General features: G+C 45.3%; 3 protein-coding genes across 5 annotated transcripts in view; 1 reads left to right on the forward strand and 2 right to left on the reverse strand.

The window, feature by feature from the left end:
* Positions 1 to 1,808, reverse strand: part of LOC133957254 (protein kinase C and casein kinase substrate in neurons protein 1-like) — a 31,231-nt gene extending 29,423 nt beyond the window's left edge. The window contains exon 1 of the mRNA XM_062392742.1: positions 1,498 to 1,808. The gene's annotated coding sequence lies outside the window, so the exon portion shown is untranslated. The remainder of the gene's footprint in view (positions 1 to 1,497) is intronic.
* A 3,352-nt stretch (positions 1,809 to 5,160) lies between these two features.
* smim29 (small integral membrane protein 29) lies at positions 5,161 to 9,733 on the forward strand. Its single transcript, XM_062392168.1, has 5 exons — positions 5,161 to 5,256; positions 5,690 to 6,033; positions 6,691 to 6,716; positions 6,829 to 6,934; positions 7,948 to 9,733. Exons 2-5 carry the CDS (start codon positions 5,926 to 5,928, stop codon positions 8,014 to 8,016), a joined length of 309 nt encoding a protein of 102 aa, XP_062248152.1. The 5' UTR covers positions 5,161 to 5,256; positions 5,690 to 5,925; the 3' UTR covers positions 8,017 to 9,733.
* A 1,186-nt stretch (positions 9,734 to 10,919) lies between these two features.
* Positions 10,920 to 15,460, reverse strand: hmga1a (high mobility group AT-hook 1a). Of its 3 annotated transcripts, none has more exons than XM_062392170.1 (5): positions 15,369 to 15,460; positions 14,326 to 14,438; positions 13,455 to 13,535; positions 12,368 to 12,430; positions 10,920 to 11,608 (listed from the first exon to the last, which is right to left on the reverse strand). In XM_062392170.1, the coding sequence occupies exons 2-5, from the start codon at positions 14,416 to 14,418 to the stop codon at positions 11,549 to 11,551; spliced, it is 297 nt and encodes a 98-aa protein (XP_062248154.1). In that variant the 5' UTR covers positions 14,419 to 14,438; positions 15,369 to 15,460; the 3' UTR covers positions 10,920 to 11,548. The 3 variants fall into 3 exon arrangements, with proteins under 3 accessions (XP_062248154.1, XP_062248153.1, XP_062248155.1); XM_062392169.1 differs by lacking the exon at positions 15,369 to 15,460 and adding an exon at positions 15,148 to 15,270; XM_062392171.1 differs by lacking the exon at positions 15,369 to 15,460 and adding an exon at positions 15,148 to 15,270 and having other exon boundaries at positions 12,361 to 12,430.
* Between the last annotated feature and the right edge of the window lie 5,380 nt (positions 15,461 to 20,840).

Consider the following 20,840-nt stretch of genomic DNA (forward strand, 5'->3'; position numbering starts at 1 on the left):
CCCGAGGACGTATCATCGTCTCCTCTCTGCAGCCCTGCATGTGTCAGGCTCTCGTGGGGGGCACCTTGGCTGCTGACAGACGTGCTCTTCAGTGGATTCATTGTCACGGAGGGAGCTCAAAACAAACCAGCACAGGGAACTGGGACCTGTCACCTGCTGTACGCCACCTTCATCCCACAGAGCAACAGGGTTTCAGAGCAGATAAACACAAACAGGGCTGTGGAGAGAGGGGCTGCGTGTTTACAGGCTGGTTCTTAGAGGACAGGAGCTGGATGGTTTGGAGGAGTGATGCTCCAGCCTCCATCACAACCATCCTCCTCCTCCTCCTCCTCCTCCTCCTCCTCCTCCTCCTCCTCCTCCTCCTCCTCCTCCTCTTCACCATCATCACCATCATCACCCACCAGCCACCACAACACTTCTGCTCTCAAATGTGGCTCAGTGTGAATCCTTCTGTCAGCTGAAAGCCTGGATGTATTTCAGCTCAGGGAGCAGATTTGATGAATGATTAAACGGGCCACATGCACCTAATCCCATGAAGGAGACCCGGATGCTCCTCCTCTGTTCGTGGAAACAGAAGAAAAAAAACTAAACAACACACAATGACGCCGGAGATGGCTCATCGCTCTGCTGTGACAACCAATTACATAACGTCAGAGCTGAGTGCTCTCATTTGCATTCGCGTCCATTGCACCGAGTTAACGCTCAAGCACACACACACATACACACACACACACACACACACACACACACACACACAACAACAAGGCGACGACTGACTCCCGCATTGTGCGCTTATATCGACGAAAAGCGTAGAAAGTGAACACGTTTGCTCGACGTGTCGTTCACATTCCCAGTGTTGTTTACTGGTTTGACGTATGGCAGTGGACATTAAATGGCAGTCCTCCATGTCAGCCTTTGCCTCCACCACCGTCCACTGTAGTGCACTTTACCTGGCAACAGCCTCCTGTCATTTCTGTGCTGAGAGAGGGGGGGGGGGGGGGGGTCCTGCAAATAATATACTGTGCAGATAAACAAGCTGCATAGGATTTGGATGCTGAGGTCAAATGTGTTCATCGAAGGATGCACAAGGGGGTGTGGGGGGGAAACAACACCCTGCATCCTCCGGAGGAAGTAAAACCCATTAGTGCAGAACCGAACTAAACGACCCATTCATATAGTTTACAAGTATCAAAGCCTCTCGTATCAATCGTCGGGATGATGCAAGATGGTCCTCTTCACCCTTGGCGCATACGCAAACAGCGGCACACCGGATCAAAATGACGCATGCATGATGAGAGGAGCCGAGCTGGTGAATCTGTAGTGATGTGTGGTACTCGGTGGGGATTCGCATGCAGCAGAGACATTCGTCAAACGATGGGGAATGATAGCGAGGTTTCTCCATTCCTGCGTCGCCCTTTTGCTAAAAGGATGCTCAGCTCCTCTTCATCCACAACACACTCACACACACAGACACACACACACACAGACAGGACTCACCAGAGATGCTGCTGCCGCTGCCGCCGAGGTTCACTACAACCCGAGAGGAGTTCGCCGCAAATAATTCAGTACTTCCCCTTGCAGCGACAGAAGGTGACCCTGCGAGTCTGTGCACGTCTCTGCATCCACCAGATCACGATGCGCGCAGCGAGGGGGAGCTCCACGGCACAGGCGCGCGTCGGGGGGATGGCCCAGCGATTTCCTTTCAATGGACGACAGAGCAGGGCTGCAGGGTGAGAGGGCGGTTGAGCCAAATGCTGCTGGGAAGCTGCTTCTAAATCCCCGTCTCACAACAGTAACCACATGAGCTTAGGGGGGGCTTTGCCAGATGTGTCCACATGTGCAGGTGCGAGTGGGTGGTTTGGATTTTTTAGGTTCTCATCCGCTTGATAAATGAGAGTGAATGCGTTTGACACATTTGGTTCTGTGGAGAATAGCACAGCACAGCAGATATTGGAAGATGTTTATATATGTGATAATATTTGAAACATTATGGGAGTTTCTGTAACGGGGGTGGGGGGGGGGGGAGTCCCAAATGTGACTTCCACTTTCCAACCAATGAGGAGAGAGGGTGGTAAAGGTGGGCGGCCCTTCTTTTCTTGTCAATCACGTCCACATTGCACTACACTGCAGGGGAGGTGGTGTTTTTGTCCTCTGGCTGCCCAGCAAGTCATGTTATATATACGCTCTGTTCCAGGTTTATCTGAGGAAACGATTCAGCTCATAATTCTTATGTTTGGATCAACGTTTTCCATAAATGACGAAATATGACAGTAGCTAGAAAGGCACTTAGCAGAGCATATATCTCTAGCAAGGCCCAATAGTCGCCTTAAATTCAATTAACCTGCATAAACCTATAGAAATCAGTTTGCTGAATATACCTGATTCTTAAGAAATCACGGACATGACCCAGATGTATAGACACACTGATTTGGATCCACAACAACATTTTCCCTGACCCATACTGCATCCTTTCAACAAGTTATGTGATCATCCATTCGGTAGTGTTTTGCGAAATCTTTCACAAAAACAAACAAAACCACCCACATAGAAATGGACCGGGATGAAAACATAACCATGCAACCAAGAGGTGAGGATGAAAAAGCCGGACACTGTTTGGGAAACATGTTCTGGGTTTATAGTCAGGTACTGAAATCCTCTGAACTCTGGGTTTCTGTTGTGACTGATGTATGAAAACCCTGAGTCAAATTTGTTGAGTTCTATTAAAACACACAATCTCAATAATGTGCTGATAATATCCAGAAACACCAAATACTAAATACCTATTTTGGCTCCTACTCTGTCAATTAAGCAAATAAGATTCCATTTAGAGCTCCTCATCATTTCATAATATACTATTAACATCTTGTCTTTATTAGCCAATGAACAGATGGCAAAGAAATGACATGTCTTCTGTTTTGTGCACAAACACAATCGCCAGCCAGGGCACGCTCACAGTGCAGCCTCTTTCCATTAGCCCGCCCTTTCGAGTGCACTTTGTATTAAATGCACAAACAACACCATCTGCCTTTGTGCTTCATGGACCGGTGCAATCGCAGCCCTTTTAAAATGTGGACAAACTGAGAAAATGATCTAATCCACCAGCAACACTGAAGTTAAGAATCACCAAACATCTCTGTGTCACTACTGGTCCCTTCATACCTCAGTGGAGCCAGTGACAAATCCACTGGACGTCAATCACAGGGGAGGAGATGAGGTGTTTGGTTCTGTGGAGGCGAGATCGTGGAGGAGAAAATGTCTTGGTAATTTGGTCAGATTCAATACATGTTGTGCCAATGATTTAATGAAAGCAGCTTCAAAATATAGACATTTTATTTTATCACTCTAAATCACACTACAACACATATATTCAATATCTTAGGATTAAACACACACACACACACACACAGACACACACACACACACACACACACACACACACACACACTATTTAATACTCACCAACATTCATTTGTCTATATTAAAAGTTTTTGACAATCTGAAATCATAATCATTTAGCTTTTACTTAATGCAATGCCCCATATATTGTGATCCTATTTTTTTAAATGATTAGACAAAATGTGCATGGTAATTGGAAATGACACATTTTACCCTCACTGATGTTTTCATCTTGTTTAAATCAATGCTGACGACAGGGCCTTTTAATAAATCAAATAATTACTACATTCTTTCACTACACAGTCACTTTCGCTCTTTTATTTATTTATTAATTACCTTATGCTTTTATTCTCTACGTAAAACTTTTCAATTTATTTTTTTTACTTCTGTTGCTTTTACAGTTTGTAATTTACATTGTATATGAAAGCACTCAGATTTATCTCGTTGCTCCACAGTCTAACTTTCCTCGTGGACACACAGGAGTTTAGCGACATCTTGTGGCGACGGAGCGACAGCACAAAACCTAAAACTGGAGTAAACACAGTGTCAGGATGACATGCATTTCTCTTCTCTTCTTGGAAAAATATTCTGTTTCTATGAAATGCGTTATGTCATTTTAGTGTTTTATTGTTTTAAGCTGTTTTAGGGCAGGTGCAATATTCAGCTCACTTTCAATCTGCTTTATTGTTCTGGGTCTTACGTGATATGTCCCTGAGTATTGTTGTTTTGTTGTTGTTACACAATGTTCCTTTCTGCAGCTGCTGTGGCACTTTGGCCCAAGAATAATTCCCCCATTGGGACAATAAAGTATATAGTTTAATATGATCTGACCTCCTGCATGTGTAAAGATTTTAACAATTTAACCATTCATATTAAACACAATATCGTCATAACTGCAATAAACAAGAACTATTGTTATGTTTTTAAACTCATAATTGGAATTTTGGTTAAAATATTGTGCAACACATGAGTTGCTGTGAGAGAGGATATTTGTTATGATGACACTAAGGTACAAAACTGAAAATTTGTCGCTAACAACCGCTGTTTGACAGTAAGATCTGATAGCATTATCTGCTGGTAGGCATTGATTAGCTCAATGGATTATACAAGGGATATTCTCCATCTTGCCCTATTATTTCAAATGGAACAGTGTTTAGTTTAAAAAGGCAAAGAGGTAATGATGTCTGATCGACTGAGCGGCCACATGGCTTTCATAGTGCTACAATACAAGCCAGTAACCTGCAGTTAGATTAACCTTTAACCTCAGTGTACCCTCAAGTTCGGGCCTGTGTCATTGATAACAAAACCAAAACACTCGATGACGCTAAGGTGCACAACTGATATTATGTTGGTGGCCACTAACACCGGCCAACTTCTGAGGGTAGCTGGTAACTTAAATTGTGCAAAGATCTTAAAACGTACAAGGGCTATTCACCATCATGTCCTATATTCTCAAATCAGATCACGTGGAATTCAGAAAAGAAGGAAAGGCTGGACAGGCTAGACTGATTGATTGATCAAGTATTTGTAGTATTTCATGATAGTATTTCTAGTATACTATCTAGATAGTTTTGTTGTACTACTTTCATGACACTCCAATACATGGGTGTGTTATTTTGTCATGTTGTAAAAAGAATAAAAAAACAGGAGCAGCTGATCCAAGCTCGTAAAACAACATAAACCATCTGCATTCTTCTTTTCTCAAATGAACTCATCGAGCTTCCGTAGTTTTCGCGTTGTCTCTCTTATTGTGAAGGGCCGCGGCCGGAAGTGGTGTGGCTTTCTGCAGGAGCTGGAGGATGCGCTTCTTCCTGTGACTCGCGTCATCTTCTCTCCGGTCGAGACTCCACGCATCGAACAGTGAGTGAGACTTTAATGACACTTAACACGAGGGACAGCCGCAGGGGACACTGACCCTACCCCCCCCCTCCCCCTCGGGGTGTGTGCACCGTCCTGGTCGTGTGTGGTGTAAGAGAACAACTCGTCCGGCTGCGTCACCCTCGATGCTAACAGCTGCTAATGTTTATGTAGCTGTCAATGTGCTGGTTCATGGCTTCTGTTTGACGTTGATGGGGGGGGCTCACAGAGAGATCGCAGCAGAAGAAGAAAAACACAAAACTGCAGCGTGACAGTGAGTTGTGAGGTTTGAATGATGGCTGCCAGGTTCACAACATCTCGGGGGGGGGGGGGGGGGGGGGCTGTCCCTACAATGTCACCTACTCCCTCCGCTGTTTGACCTTTTGTTTTTAACACAAACTCCTGGATGGTGTCCCCCCCCCCTCCCTATGTGCAGATTCCTGTCCCTTCCATTGCTCCCTTCAGATTCCTCGCTGATCAAGAGGGGGGGGAGGGCGGTGAGAACCATGTGGGAGTCACATGAGCGGCGAGGATGAGGCGTAAACAACGAGGGGGCAGCCCGAGGAGCCAACAGCTGCACCGTGTCAACCGCTGGGAGGGGGTCTGCTGCAGCACCCCCCCGTGTGTGTGTCCCCGTGCAACCCCCCCACAACCCGGGCCTGAACGTATGAAATGAACAGCACCACTCAGCCCCCCGCCACCGTCGATGGGAACGTGTCGGCCAGCTACGTGTTGGTGCCATTTTTCCTCATCACCATCATTGGGATAGTTGCGGCTGTGGTAAGTGGTTGGACTGGCACATATATAATATGATATGAGTAATAATCATAGGATCATGTTCATAAAGTGCAATGCAACATGTGTTCAATTTAAATCGATATTAGATTTAGCCTCTGGTCACAATTCCATCTCATCTAGAAGCTTGTTGTCCTGTTGCTACTGTCTCCTACAGCTCTAGCTATTATACTTATATTAGCACACAGTAGTTACATGTCTGCACATGTACATTGTGAATAAAGCAGATTCAGTGTAAATCAGTATATTCCATATGCAAACACAGTGCAGAGGTATAACACACGGCTGATCCACACTCAGATTTATAAAAGTGTGTCTCAAGTCATTCTCTGCTTACAAAGGAGAAATTAAAACCACAATCATCAATTTAGTCTTAAAGTTTGAACTTACAGGAATAGGAAAAGTTGTAATAATGTGACAATAAACAGAATCAGCTGAAGTGAACATTTTTATCTTGATATTATTTTTGGCTTTATCCTCCAGCCCTACTAGAGGTCGCAGGTCAACTTCCACAAAGTTGACGAGCTGGGAAAAACAATATTTCAGTGGAACAAATCCCACTAGCCTATGGGAAACCAAGCCCAGACCAGTAACCCTATTTCTACACAATTAATGCCGTGCTCTTCATTTTGTCTCTTTCAGGTCATGTATATCCGAAAGAAAAGAAGGCAAGTCTCTTAATCTACTCATTGATTTCCTCACAGAGCTTTAGGTGATAACATGATTGCGTTACTCAGTCGTGACTTGTTTGTTTGATTTTCCTTGATTTGTGTCCCTCAGAATGGACCGACTCCGTCATCAGCTGTTACCGGTTTACACGTACGATCCTTCAGAGGAGCTGAATGAAGTCGAACAGGAAATGTTGTGGAAAGAAGAAGACACACGGGTATGACTCAAATTTAAAGAGTGGTTTTCTTCTCCTGGACTTTTTTTGGTCGAAAGTGGCATTTCCAGTTGTGTAGCATTGTCTGACCACATTTTTTACAAAGAGTCAAAGAGAGTCTCTTTGTCTTTGCTCTCATCTTTCACTCGAACAGAACAGGAGTTCCTCTTTTAGTCGCTTCCTGTTTTACAGAGGAACATATCTACAAAAAAGTAGTAGTATAGTAGAAACGTTGCACTTCCCTTTTTTCATGTGCAAACCTGACATTAGCAGATGGTGACTTGTTTGTAAGATCTCTTCAGTGATAAGTCTGTTTCTTCACATAACACAGAGTATTCTTCTCGCACACAATTGTTGGAACAAGAACTCCAGTTTGGAAATGGCTGCAATAAAATTAGATGTCCATGGCAGCAAAGACACAAAATTCAATTACAGAACACGCTGATTATGGTTAAAAACACTGCACCGAGGCATGGGAAACACTAGGTGGCAACGTTAACAGGCATAAGCAGCATATTCTATTTTACTCCATATTTGTGAAAATGTGACATTAATCAAAGAGGCTGCTATTAAGTAGTTATAGTTAGAACAGAACTGGTTTAATCTTGTGAGGTTTTGTGATTTAAGTCCCTTAGATGTCTGCTGCTGATCCAACACATATTTAATTTAATTTGTTTTGCATAAAACTTTAAAAAACGACTTGTCTCTGTGTCCTGGGTTCTGAGGAGGATCCACAGAACAACACTTCACTGTTTTTACTGGGACTCTTTCTTCTATAGAAAGTAGTTCTGATGAAGGATTCATAGTGTTGCTTTTGAGTTAGTATATTTGTGTGTTTGTGCATAATTGGGAATAAGTGAGGTGTGTGTTTGTGGTTTTTTAAGGTGGATTGACCCTTTACAGTCACAAGAGCTTTTCACATTCTCCCTGAAAAACTATTTTACACTCGTGTTTTGACTTTAAAAAACGACTGCGCTGAACCAAACTGCTTTTCTTTTTACATCTCATGTCCTCAGGTTGTTCAAGGCTGGGCGAAAAGTTATCAACAGCGGCGCCCTCTCCTGACCAAAGATGTCAACGCATGATTGCGGGCGAACCCTGGCATCAAACATTTGTCGGCTTGGAGAGGACCTCCTGTCGTTTTCCATCATGAGACTCTGGTTTGCTTTCCTTTACCACCGTCTGGAGCCGTCTGTGACGACATCACCCGAGAGTCGGCTCTGTCCTCGCTGGGCACGTAGTGACTGCTGGTTCGCGAGGTTCGGATGCTAACCCCCGTGGGCCTCGCCGGACGCTCTACCGTAAACTTATTTATTTGAGATTATTTATTTGACCTCCGTTTTACTGTGGCGTTCCGGGTGAAGAGAAGTGGCGTGCAGGTAGAGATCCAGATTCCTGTGGGTGTTCTCCACTGTGTTTATATTGTCAGCGTGGGCGACAGTTCTGTTCCTGTGCAGCAGGGATTTGATCTCACTATGTTTTAAAGGCTGTGGTTAGAGTATGAATGTTCTGCACTGGTTAAAGAAATCCCTCCTGCTGTGCCGGGGGGGGGGGGGGTGATCATTCACTGGGGTGGTTAACATTGCTTTGTAAAAAACACTGTTGGTTTTCAATTAGTAACATTTGTTGCTGTAACACTGTTTCCAATGAGCTTTAGAATTATAGCTGTTGATGAGATTTGATCCATTTTCTGTTTCACTTTGAGTCTCAAGGTTGAACACGTCCTCTTTGGTTTGAATTTGCCCACCAGATGATCTGCCTCTTTTTTTTTTTGCGGTCAAGCTCAAATCCTATGACTCCTATCAAAGGCATGAAGAGCCAGATATGCGAGTAAATAACCATATATAACCAATATCCTCTCAGCCCCGTAATGAGTAGTGACTAGTGCCCTGAAAATGTCCTGTCCACGAGGCATGGCACCAGAAGAATCTGCTCGGATGAATACCATAGGTCTGACTCAGGAAAAACCTCAGTCTTCTTTTTTCTTTTTTTCTCCTCCATGATAACCTCTCCTGACCTTTGTCTGCCTGGCGTTTGTGAATGTAAACCTGCGAACTATAGAACCGTTACACTTTCCGTGACAAGGGCACAACTACTTGTGCATTGTAATGGGTCGGCTAATGCTCTGGGCTTGTGATAGATGTACTTCCGAATGAACTGATGAAGCAAAAAAATGTTGGAGGTGTTTGTGCAGGAAACCAACTTGACCCACGGAGCATGCTCCTGGCTGCGACCTGCTCATATTTTACATTTCATTGTTTATTTACTATGGATAAACTGGAGTTTTTTCACGTAGAATGTTAAGCGTGAAATTGGCCGTTCACAGTTCAGACTGTACAAATGTCAGAGCATATACATTTTCATGGATGACTCTGATTTCAGGTCATAGACTCAAAGAACTACTGATGTAACTTTCGACTGTGAATAGAAGCAAAGAAATTAAGTTTGACTTGTCAGGCTGTTGTTGCTTTAAGTGACCGGATGAGACTGATTTGAAATGAAGATGTAAATAAAAAACTAAACAAAATTAGGACGGATGTTTTCTTGAAGATACAAAACATGACTGACAGTTGACAAAGAAAATTCTCTTTATTGACCATTTCTGATACAAATTGTTGTAGGGCACCATAGAAATATAGACGTTGTACATTTATATATACGGTGTACATTAAAAAGAATGATCCCATCCTGTTGAGTTTTACGGTTTATAAATGAACGGATTGCAAGATGTCGGTATGTAGAGCGACACCGATATTGTCAAGAAGTATTTGGAGGATGCTGAGAAAAAAAAAAAAAGTGAAATGACCGTTGTACGAGTGTCAAACACACAAATGTCCAACAGCACGTTAAGTGGAAAGAGCGCCCTGTCCGTCACAAACACACAAACATTTTTCCGTGAAAATCGGAACCAACATTTCAGTGCACCAGAAGAAACAAACTTTTCTTTAAAAAGGATAAAAACACACCCGCTAATCTACCACAGTCAGCGAACACAGTTGTCGAGCCGACAGGTTTCCCTGACTGGCTCCAACACAACCTGTCTGCACACAAGCCAACACGTGGTTGCGTGTACGAACACAATCACTCGGTTGGCATCTAAAAATAAAATAATTATAACAATCAGAAGGAAAAAAACTAAAACCAAAAAAGTAAGTTACACAAACTTTGTAATGACATCTTTCCATCTCATGCCAGAGGTTACATTTAAAAAAGAAAAAAACAGAAAAACCAGTTAAATGCATTTGTAATGGTAAAGTAAGCAGTTGAGTGAGGTATGAAGATCCAGGCCGTGTATCGCCTGTTTGCAGTTTTCCGGGTTTCGTAACTGAGGTTGTAGCAGCTTAGGTGTATGGAAAAACCCAGTTTAAGTGGACTGTGACCGCGGGTTCCCTGACACTTAGAAATACACAAAACATTTTTTTTTTCCTTTAGCCGATGTCATACAACACACATCAAAAAAAAGACTAAGAAAAGTAGATTTGTTTTCTATACCGGTACTAAGTTCTGACAGAAAGACCGAGCCTCTAGGTGAAGCAGTGAGTGCTACGTGGAATGAAACCGTTCAGCCCTGGTGGACAGCAGCGCCGCCCACTATCCTCCATTACAATCCTCTGCGTGTCTTCCTCGAGTGATCGGGCGGACGCGTGGAAACCGAGGATCAATGTAACAGCAATTTTTTTGTAAAAGCTCCCTGAAGAAACAACACCGATGCGTTCAGCCTCTGCCAAGTTACCCTATCCTTTAAAAACACACGTTATACCATATAGAGTTGATTTTTATTATGACATGAAAAGCAGCACACCCATGTTTGTTTTTTTGTGTCTTTAAATGGTAAGTAACCTCCGAAAGAACAAAAAAAAACAGTAAGTCTGATCAGACTGTTCTGATTAGTTTATGATACGCCAACATCTCCCCATTACACGCCGAGTACCGAGAAGGAAGAAGCATATCTAGGTTTGAACTGCCCTACAGGAAGGGGGGGGGGGGGGGGGGGGGGGGGGGAGATGGTTCTGCTCTACTGGTGAGACGATGGGATTGAGGTTAGGGGTGGAAAAAAGAACAAACACACCAGCCGTTACCTATTCTCCTCCTAAACGCTGAAGCTCAACTCCATCTACAGACGTGATTGCAATGGTCAACCACTTCACATGAACACACGACAAAGAAAAAAAACACACAAGTATCGGTAAAATTCACCTTTGTCCAGTACAAAACATGGGAGAAAAATCTATATGCCCTACCATCTCAGATGCGGGGAACGACAAGTAAGTAACACGGAGCAGAGAAAATGTCCTAGAAACCATCTTATAGGGGGGGAAACAGAAACATCCAGGCTCTGTAGAGCACACCTGTGTCCAGTATAAAAGACTTGTGATAGCATGACACGTAGAAGAAAAGGGCTGACACCTTTCATGTAATTCTGAGATCTATGCTTGAGCAAAGTCCATCTGTCTATCCAGTGCTGTTGCATGATTATTTACTGTGTTAAGCCCTCCTTTTGGCAAAGAGGGGCCCTGTCGTGAACAGTGGTCATGTGGTGGCACTGGTGTTGGAGATACAGCCCAGTTCTGGTTAACAGTAAGTCAGTATGTTGAGTGAGGTAGCATGCGTTGGGAACTACTGGTCCTCTTCCTCCTCCGCCTCGGATGATTCCTGGGACGCCTTTTCCTCCTTCTCCTGCAACAGGGAGAACACAGGTCAGAGGTCAGAGGGTGGAAAATGCTTCACGTTTCCTCAACAACAAAAACCTTCAGTCACCCGACCACTCCGTAATAAAACAACATGTCCTGATACGGGGCAGCGGCGTGACAAACACCCAGGGGAAGGGTGAGCCATCTGTAGTGAAAAGTGAGTCATAGGATTGGTGAGTCACAGCAAGGCGTCCTGCATTTTGCCGCCCCCCCCCACATTCACACTCTGCTGCTGCCAAAGAAATTCATTCATAAAAACGAGGAGGGCTGGTTGAACGGGTAACTTTGGGTCACTCCTCTCTGTGACTAATGCAACACAGGCCTCTTTCAGAACACGCCCGAACCACACGTGCACATGACTGTTACTACACGGAAACAATTCCTCACGAGATGAAACATGCCTTTTTGTGCGGCAGGCAGGTTGCTTCACACCTCCAAAACGTTTTAATGATCACGCCGTCTGTTGTGTAACCTTTGTATCGAAGGGGATGGTTTTAGTGATCATTTGCCAGATTGGCGTTCTCAACACAACCAGGTCGAGGCTTTGAAAGATTGCAGGAACTAAAATGGCCTCTGATGAGCAGAAAGGACTCGTCAGGGAGAAAGAGGGCGGGCTGGGGAATTAGGAAAATGCAATTTCGCCCTGCAGACACTCATACCAATCATAATTGAATTGGGAGGAGGAGTGGTTTCACCAAAGGGAGCACTGGTGCCGCACTGTGTGTTCGAAGGACTTACAACTCACCTCCTTCTTGGGCCTTCCCCTGCGTTTTGCTCCTGTAGATGGAGCTGCTGCTGCCGTCGCCTTCTGTGAAAGGAAACAGGGTAACAAGTTAACATGGGGTCCCACGATGCATTGCACTGTGTCGTCCTGCTCAGCGAGAACAGGTTTCTTGGGGACGAGGGGCGGATCAGTGGAAAAAAAACATTGTGGTGTGTCTGTGAACGCTCCAGACCTGGAGCGGCCTGCAGGTGGCAGTAGCGCCTCTGCAATGACACAGATGGAAGAGGGGGCACTGGGTTCATTGGCTATTATCTGGAAGGCCAACAGGAACTGCACACAGGGCACTCCAGTTCGCTGGCCACCTGGTCCGAGGCTCAGGGACAGCTGGTGGAACCGAGCGGAGACACAAACCCTTCCGCAGCTCGGCCCATCGCTGGAGAGCCGGCATCGAACACACATCTTCTACCGCTCTGCCGCTATCTCTCGCTCCCTTTCCCATGCGCAGCAGCCGAAGACGAGAGCGCACGGGGGGTGGGGTGGGGGGGGGCCTGGGGAGAAAACCCAATGGTTGCTATGGAGACGACAGGCAGAGAAGAACTAGGGCTGTGTGCTGGGTGGGGGCGGAGGAGGGGGGTGCTCAGTGTCAGCCTGGAAACAGTCTTGCGGCCTCTGCACCTGCACCGCACTGTGCATGACAAGCTGCAGGAAGCTGGAGGACAGGAAGTACAGGCCAAGCATCAACCACCCACCCGCCCCCACACACCAAGAAAAGGCAGTAAACCAAGGTCTTTACAATGGGAAACCCAAGCCAGGCTATTTCTGACACCAGGGGGGGGGGGGGGGAGAGAGCAGCCAATGCATATATCACAAGTCAAAGCAGGACATCCTTTTTGGGCGACGAGTTTCGCTGCCGTTAAAAATGTTATCAACCGAAAGGAATCGAGGGGTTTCGAAAAGGGAAACGCTTGCAGGGGAAGATGGGACGACAACTGGTTTGTGCAATGTCAGTACGTGTGTGTGTGTGTGTCTTTCTTGGCATTGCTGTCATCCGGTGTGGGATGCGTGTAAGCTGCTGTTGAAATCACTCCTGCACACAGCGCTGACTTACTTTGCCCTTGCCAGATGACTTGTTCTTGCTGCCCTTTGGCCGTCCTCTGGACCTCTTTGGAGTCGGGGACCCACTTGGTTCCTGGCAATCAAAATAAAAGTTAGCACAGCACCACACATGATTTATAAAATTGGATATACACTTGATCTGAATCTGTTTGGGAGGATCACAACCCAACCAAAAGACTCCGGTGGAGGTTTTTAAGGTCAACCCGGCTGATGTGCACCGAGGCTGACAGGACCACAGGTTGCAAGGATCTCACATAAATAACAAAGCTCCGTGAACTGTCATTAACATCTCATACATAAAATAAAACATGCTGGTGGGACAAGCTGGAGATGACAGCAGCACACGGTGGCTCACAGCGTGATGATAACCTGCGCTCGGAGGCCATGTCATGGCAGACTCGTCTCCTGTTGCATTTCTCGTTTTTTTTGTTTACAAACTGCGGCTCGTAGCAACCGAGCAATTCAATCCCGACGCACAGAGCGGCGGCCGGTGAGAGCCAGTGTGCGCCTGTCATCCATTACATGACGGGCTGATGTGTGCCCTAAAGGTGGATGGGAGGGGGGGGGGTTAAAACCGGTTTCTTTAAAAGGAATTAAAGGTGTTGGGTTACAGGTTTTGCAGAGGAGCACAGGGAGTTTGTAGTGGGTGATAAGAGCGGATTATCACAGGGCCCCTGTGCATGAGACCTGGCTTCAATCAGGGCCTGGTGGAGGAGCAGTGATGTGGGGGAGCAACAACATCCAGCTGCAACAGATGTGAGCCACTGGATCTGATTTCACACCTCGGATGACACCATGCTCCCTCTCTCTCTCTCTCACTGTGGGTTCTCCTGACATGCAGAGGAAGTGAAGGGAGAACTTACGTCAGCGGGCTTCACCTGGGGCTGCTTGCGGGGTCTTCCACGCCCCCTCTTCCCTGTTTCCTCTTTAGGTGAAACTGTCCCCTTGTCGCTCATGTTTGCGTCGCTTTTCACACCTGAGGAGGGGAGGGGGGATAAATCACACTGGTCAGGGTTTGCACATGCACACACACACACGCAACACATTGCTATTGAACTCGACGACCCGGGAGAACCGTGCACCGGTACCGCGTTAAGAACTCGATTAATCCGTGCTTCTTATTCCCGGGTCTATTTGCGGCTCCGCTGCACAGACGCCGCTGCGGCCGCGGCTCAGTGGGCGGTCACAGGCCGCGCAGATCTGCACAAGACGACTGAACCCGACGCTCCCGTCCCCGCAACGACCGTGAAAAGAGCCCCCCCACTCCACACACACACTCTCCCTCCACTGTGACCGAGCATCGGGGCCTGCACGCCGGGGCCACAGAGACACATCCACCGACACAAACAAACACACACTGGTTGGTGTGTTGCTCGGTGGAGAAAATGCACTTTTAAAGAACCCCACCACCTCCTTCTTCCTCCTCCTCCTCCTCCTCCTCCTCTGCACGGTGGCTTCATATTTACAAACGATAAACAGAGAGACAGAAGAGGCGAGGGGAGTGCACGCGAGCAGCGAGGTGGTTGGGTTCATCTGCGGTGACGAGAGCCCGAGCCAAGGCAACAAAAGACGGCTTCATGTTCGGAGCGTGCAGCCTCTCTCTCGCCCTCTCTCTCTCTCCGGAGCTCCGTCAGTAGAACGCGAGCAGCTCGCGGGCTGCGATCGAGCGGCTTCCCCTCACTCACCTTCACCGCTCGGCCGGACCCACTGTGGCTGGAGATGTTTCCTTTAAGGCTGACTGGTTATACCCGGTTAAAGAGCCTCGCACTGATCTATAGGCTCCAGCTTTTCATTCGTCACACCGCGCGCAGCCCGCCCCTTTAAACCAGCTCATGCAGCGGCGCGCACACACACACACACAAACTCAGCAGAGAGGCAGACTTTTGGGAGAATACATGTTATTTACCTGCAGCTCGAGCAGCTTATTCCGACGGAGTCCTATGAATGGCACGTGCGTCTCGTCTCGATGAAGTGTGGGGGGAAGAGGCGCAAGCCGGGGGGAGTCGTGGGGCCATTTAAAGAGCCGCCCTCATGGAGCTGGGAGCCGGAGGGCGGAGATATGATAAACGGGCCACCAACAGAACGACAGCAGCCCCACCTCCTCCTCCACCTCCTCCACCTCCTCCTCCTCCTCCCCCAACCTCCCCGGATCCTGTGCACGTCTGAGTCCCAGTTCACAGACGTGCTGCACAACACACCTCCGGCAAAAAATGCACAACATGTATACAGCCTGTTGGAAAGATAAATTGTCATGCAATGTATGCATTGTCTCTCAGTCTACATGGTATCCCCCACCCCCAGCAGAGTAAACACAAGTCACCTTTAAGCTCAGGGATTCCTCCACTTTACATCTAAGATATATATATATATATTAATACATCTGTTTAAATATATCAATAAATATGTTTAAATATATCAATGTCTATTTTTCAATATATCTCAAATAACAAGTCAGATCCTTGTGATCTCCAAAAGTTTGAAAATCAGTAGAATGTACTGAGATTATCAAAAGATTATTATCATTATTATCTGGCTGTATTAGGATTTACAGTACATTTTGTGGCTGAAGCTGTTTAGTGTATCCTGTTACTTTATAAGAGATTTAAATTCCTTTGAGTCATTAATATACAAAGGTTTCTGTAAAATAAATAAAAACCATGTAATGAGTAATCATAGATAAATAACAAAAACATATATATTTATATATATCCAATGCAGTTATCTAGTGAGATATCTCCTAGTCCCCTTACAACTGTCTTTGACTCAGTTTGTGAGTGAGTCAGTTCCTTGTTTGCAGATTTTAACTCATTAATGCAGAATGTGTCCTGCTCCCTCTTCCACTGGATGTTTCAGAGCTTTTCAGAACTTCAATAGAGCTAACTCAAAATGATTTTTTAAACTACAGAAAAAGTTATAGGAGTAGGATAACTGTTCAAAAAATACAAAGATTGAAGAAACTGCAGAATCGATGGCCACAATTGTTTTTCCTTTCACGGTGGTCACATGACCTCTTATCTTGTGAGCCTGGGTGGGGTCCTGTCCCCGAACCAGTGTTTGCATTTCATTTATTAGATGAATCTTTATTTAAATATTAAGACAGTTTATGATTAACCTTTGTGTTGTTGAAGGGGTGATGCAGCTTGTTTCTAAGATTAAAACATTTAATCAGATTTATATCAGAAAGAAATTAGAATTTTAGCTCTTTCTTATTCGTAATAACTGTTTTTTTTTAATTGAAGTTTCTTGAAAATGTTTTGACAATTAATTCCAAAATGAAAGTATTTCCAAATGGCAGCCAAGTACAGTGACAATAACAGATTCAGACAGGAAAATAAATTGTATCTGACTTTTAATATTCTGGGACGGTTAAGTGGAGAGGACAGAGTTCAATAATTTCAGGAGGAAAAAGACTAAACTAAATCACACAAAGAAACAGCCCTTAAGCAAATGAGTTTCCTGTCTGCTCTCAGTGGAAATGGCAGCAAATTTGTTAATTTTTTACGCCTCTGCAGACAGACGATATCACATCACATCCAGTTTATTTCAGCTGCAGTATTTCACTTCAAACCACTGAAGTAATTCATCTTTATAGTAAAACCCTCAGTTCTCCGTCCTATCACAAGTGGAGTTTTAAAGTGATTTTCACCCTCGAGTGAGAAAGAGCTTCGGTCCCTTCTTCACACTGCCCCCATCGTCTGCTGCTGGAGCACATTTGTATTTAAATGACACGGATAAGCATCTGATGTGTGTTGTAGGGTGTGGTGGATACAGGGAGATGAGACGGTGTAGAACTCTTCACACGTGGTCTAATCACCCCCCCCCCCCTCCCCCCCCCCCCCCCCCCCTTGTACTTTCACACAAGGGTTTCTGATGTAAATGAACTGCCCATCTGGAGCTGATGGCTCCTCAGTTGAAAACAGACACTGGGAGCGCAGACATGAAAGTGCCAAGTCACCAGTGTCCGTATTTCACCTCTGCATGTGTTTTGTCTGCGCTGACCTCAAACACACACACAAACACGCACTGAATCCATCTGTCCTCCCAGAACCTCTGTGATCTGCACAGAACATTCAGACATCAATGTACTGTACGTACACGATGAGGGTGAGGAGTGGGAGTCTGGTGAAAAAGGAGTTTGGATGGGGGCATGAATGGAGGAGCACTTTTCTCAATGAGTCCAATGTTCTGCTCAGCATGTGCTTGCCGTGCATGCCACCCCCTTCCCTCCCCATTCTCACTCTATTCACTTCCTTCCTCTCGGTCTTCCACAAGTACTTCAGCCCCATCCCCCACACCCTCACACATCCCTGCATACCCAGCCCCTGACTAGAGGGGATGGAGACAGGGCAGGGAAATAGGTCCACTGTGTGTGTGTGAGTGTGTGTGTGTGTGTGTGTCCTTGTGAGGAATGCGGTCCTCCCCAGTCACTGGCACCACTTGAGACAGTTGAGGGGACTGGATAAATGTGACTGATCAGTGGTGATTCAAAGCAAATGTTGTTCGTTTTGCATTTAGCTGTGGAGAAAAACTCTCGCTGACAAATAATCTGAGCAGATATTACAAACTGAAAACAGACCTTGTTTTATTACATTTTCCAGGTTATTAGGCTCTAAAACCACAGAATGACAGAAACAACACAGAACATGATAATAGTGAAATCAAATTAAAACTATTTTTATATGTTCAGTAATACGCATGTGAGTTAACTTAATAATTTAATAAATAATAATAATTTGCAAAATTGCTGAAGTACACTGATGATAACTTATTGTCGATTTAGCTTTGCACTCGTGGTTTAAAAAAGCATAAAAATATCAGAAGGTGATTTTTAAATTTATTTTCTAACCGTGCTTCTTCAGAGGGAAAACCTGGAACTCACATTACCACAATGCAATACAACGCACAATAGAGTCTTAGTTTATTAGGTACTAAAACAAACACACTCTAAACAACAGCCCAGCATTCCTCCCTTAATGGAGGGTTGAAGGTTGATTCAGTTTTCTTTTCTAAAACTGTTAGAGGGTCCTGGAGTAAACGGTCTTATCACTTTAAAGGAGTTTTCTTGTTGAATTGCATTTTAGAATACAAAGAAGTGTTTTCGTTATTTGCTTAATTCATTGATGCTGACAGGCAGTAAGAGCTGAACATTATCATCGTTCAGATAAAAAAAGCAAAGTCTTGTCTCCAGATTAAATACAACCACTTTTGCTCTCATTAAGGACTGATTGGTTTTAATGGGAGGAACTTCATTAATGAACAACAAATACATCTTATCAAAACCTTATGATGCACAGAGTAGAGTGCTACTGCAACAGACTTAAATCAAGCTGCAGCAAATTAAACTCACACATAATATCTGATGTCCTCTCACACATACTATCAGTAAACTCCTTATATCCCAAATTTACAGAAAGTGATTCCTGGATCCGCTGAATGATCTGGATCTACACAGAAAGTGTGAAGGGTTCTTCCCTGAACCGTACCGCCTCCCTCCCCCGAGACTTATGGAAATCCATCCTGTAGTCTTGCTAACAATCAAACAACAACAAACAACGGAAAGGGATGAAAACACAACACCCTTGATGGTGAGAAAGAAAAGTGCAAATCCTGGTAAAATGCAATCATTATTTCATGAAATGTACCTCTTAACTAATACTGCAACTGCTCAACTCACTTTATTCAGCTCTTGGATTTAGAAGGATGAAATTTATCATTTATTATATCAAGATTTTTTATCATACTCATCTTTACTTTTAGACATTTGTGGGTAACTTCTTATGTCGTATAATTTATAAAAATCTGCTCTCAATGGCCTCTCCCTGTATATGAAAAGGTCTAAATGAATGAAAGGAAGAATGAATGGATGAAGGTTATGATGTAATCTTGCAGATGTGAGTGATGACAATTCAAAACCCAGCGAGCAGATCTGAACCTGGAGCATGAAACCAGCAGTGTTTGAGTTTAACTGATGTTTAAATCTCACATGAGACAAACACATCAGACGTCTCATCAATCAGAGTCGTGTCCTGGCTCCTGAACTCTGCAGCAGCTCGGGCCAGACAGAATCCTATTAACCATGGGGTTGGTAGTGGTGGTGGTGGTGGTGGATGTTGTGGGTGAGGGGGGGGTGCTTGGGCCCACTTTGGCTAGCCCACCCCCACTATGTCCCTCCTGCCCCCCCCCCCACCCCCCCCCCCCCCACCTCCTACACGCTCATCTGTCTTCCCCTCCTGCACGCTCTCTTGCTCATTCTAGCAAATCCATTTTTAGGCGCTGCGTAAACCGCAGGAGTGCTGCAGCCCAAACGACTAACAGATGTGGACAAAACATCCTATTCCTGCCTGCGCCTGGGTTTCCCCCCTGCCTGTGCTGCTGCTGCTGTTGGCCCTGGATGAGCCTGAACATGACTAACACACACAAACACACACTCGCACACGACACTCACATCCTCTGACGAGGAGGTGAAGGAGGGGGGAGAGAGAGAGAGGGAGAGAAAATCCATTGGGAGGAGAGAGGAAAAGTGTGGGAGCAGTTGAAAGGTGGGCGGAGAGGAGAGTATGTGTGTGGGTGTCTTTTATACTTCTGCGAGGGGGCGGATGGAGGTTAGTGGGCGGGGGATGGGCTGATTCAGTCATGAGTAGTATCTGACTCACACAAACACAGGAAGTAGCGCGTGCTGCCTGTTTAGTGGATTGAACTGTATTTATGTGATCCTCCTGCATGCGGGGATAATGGGAGCTCTTATACCACCTAATTTCACCTCGGCACGTCGGTCAGTGACTCAGCGCCCGCTCTCCTTTTTTGCAAATACTTTCATATCCACATCCTGAGATTTTTGGACACAGATCCAGCGGGTGCATCAGTCATAGTGTGAGTCAAGCCTGTGCAATTTCTAAGGGGAGAAAGCATTTCCATATTTAAAAACTTCCTTTGGCAACAACAACCTCAAAGTGCCAGTGGGTCCCATTTTTCTTACGTTTGATTTTTTACTCATCACATGAGATTTGAGCCGCGTTCAAGCCAGGAAAACATATCGCTACTCAACGTCCACTATTTATCGTGTTGATCAAATTTATTCCACCCAGTCACACTATATAATCACCAGAATCAGGACATCTGTAGGTTCGCGTTACAAAATATTCCAGATTGTTGTTTTATTATTGTTCACTCATTAAAATCTCTTCATCCCCCAAGGCAATCCGTCACGTCCTGGGGCCTCTGCTAGGAGGTCAAAGGTCAGGGTCAGCTACAGTGCAACACTCTTCAAGGTGAGCTATAAAAAACCTCATACATAATACATGGGCTACATAAAACATGTAATATTCATATGAGTATTAATGTGGGCCGCACACTGTGCCATATTCAGTGGAGGGATATC

The sequence above is a fragment of the Platichthys flesus genome, chromosome 7, assembly GCF_949316205.1.
Source record: "Platichthys flesus chromosome 7, fPlaFle2.1, whole genome shotgun sequence".
NCBI lineage: Eukaryota > Metazoa > Chordata > Actinopteri > Pleuronectiformes > Pleuronectidae > Platichthys > Platichthys flesus.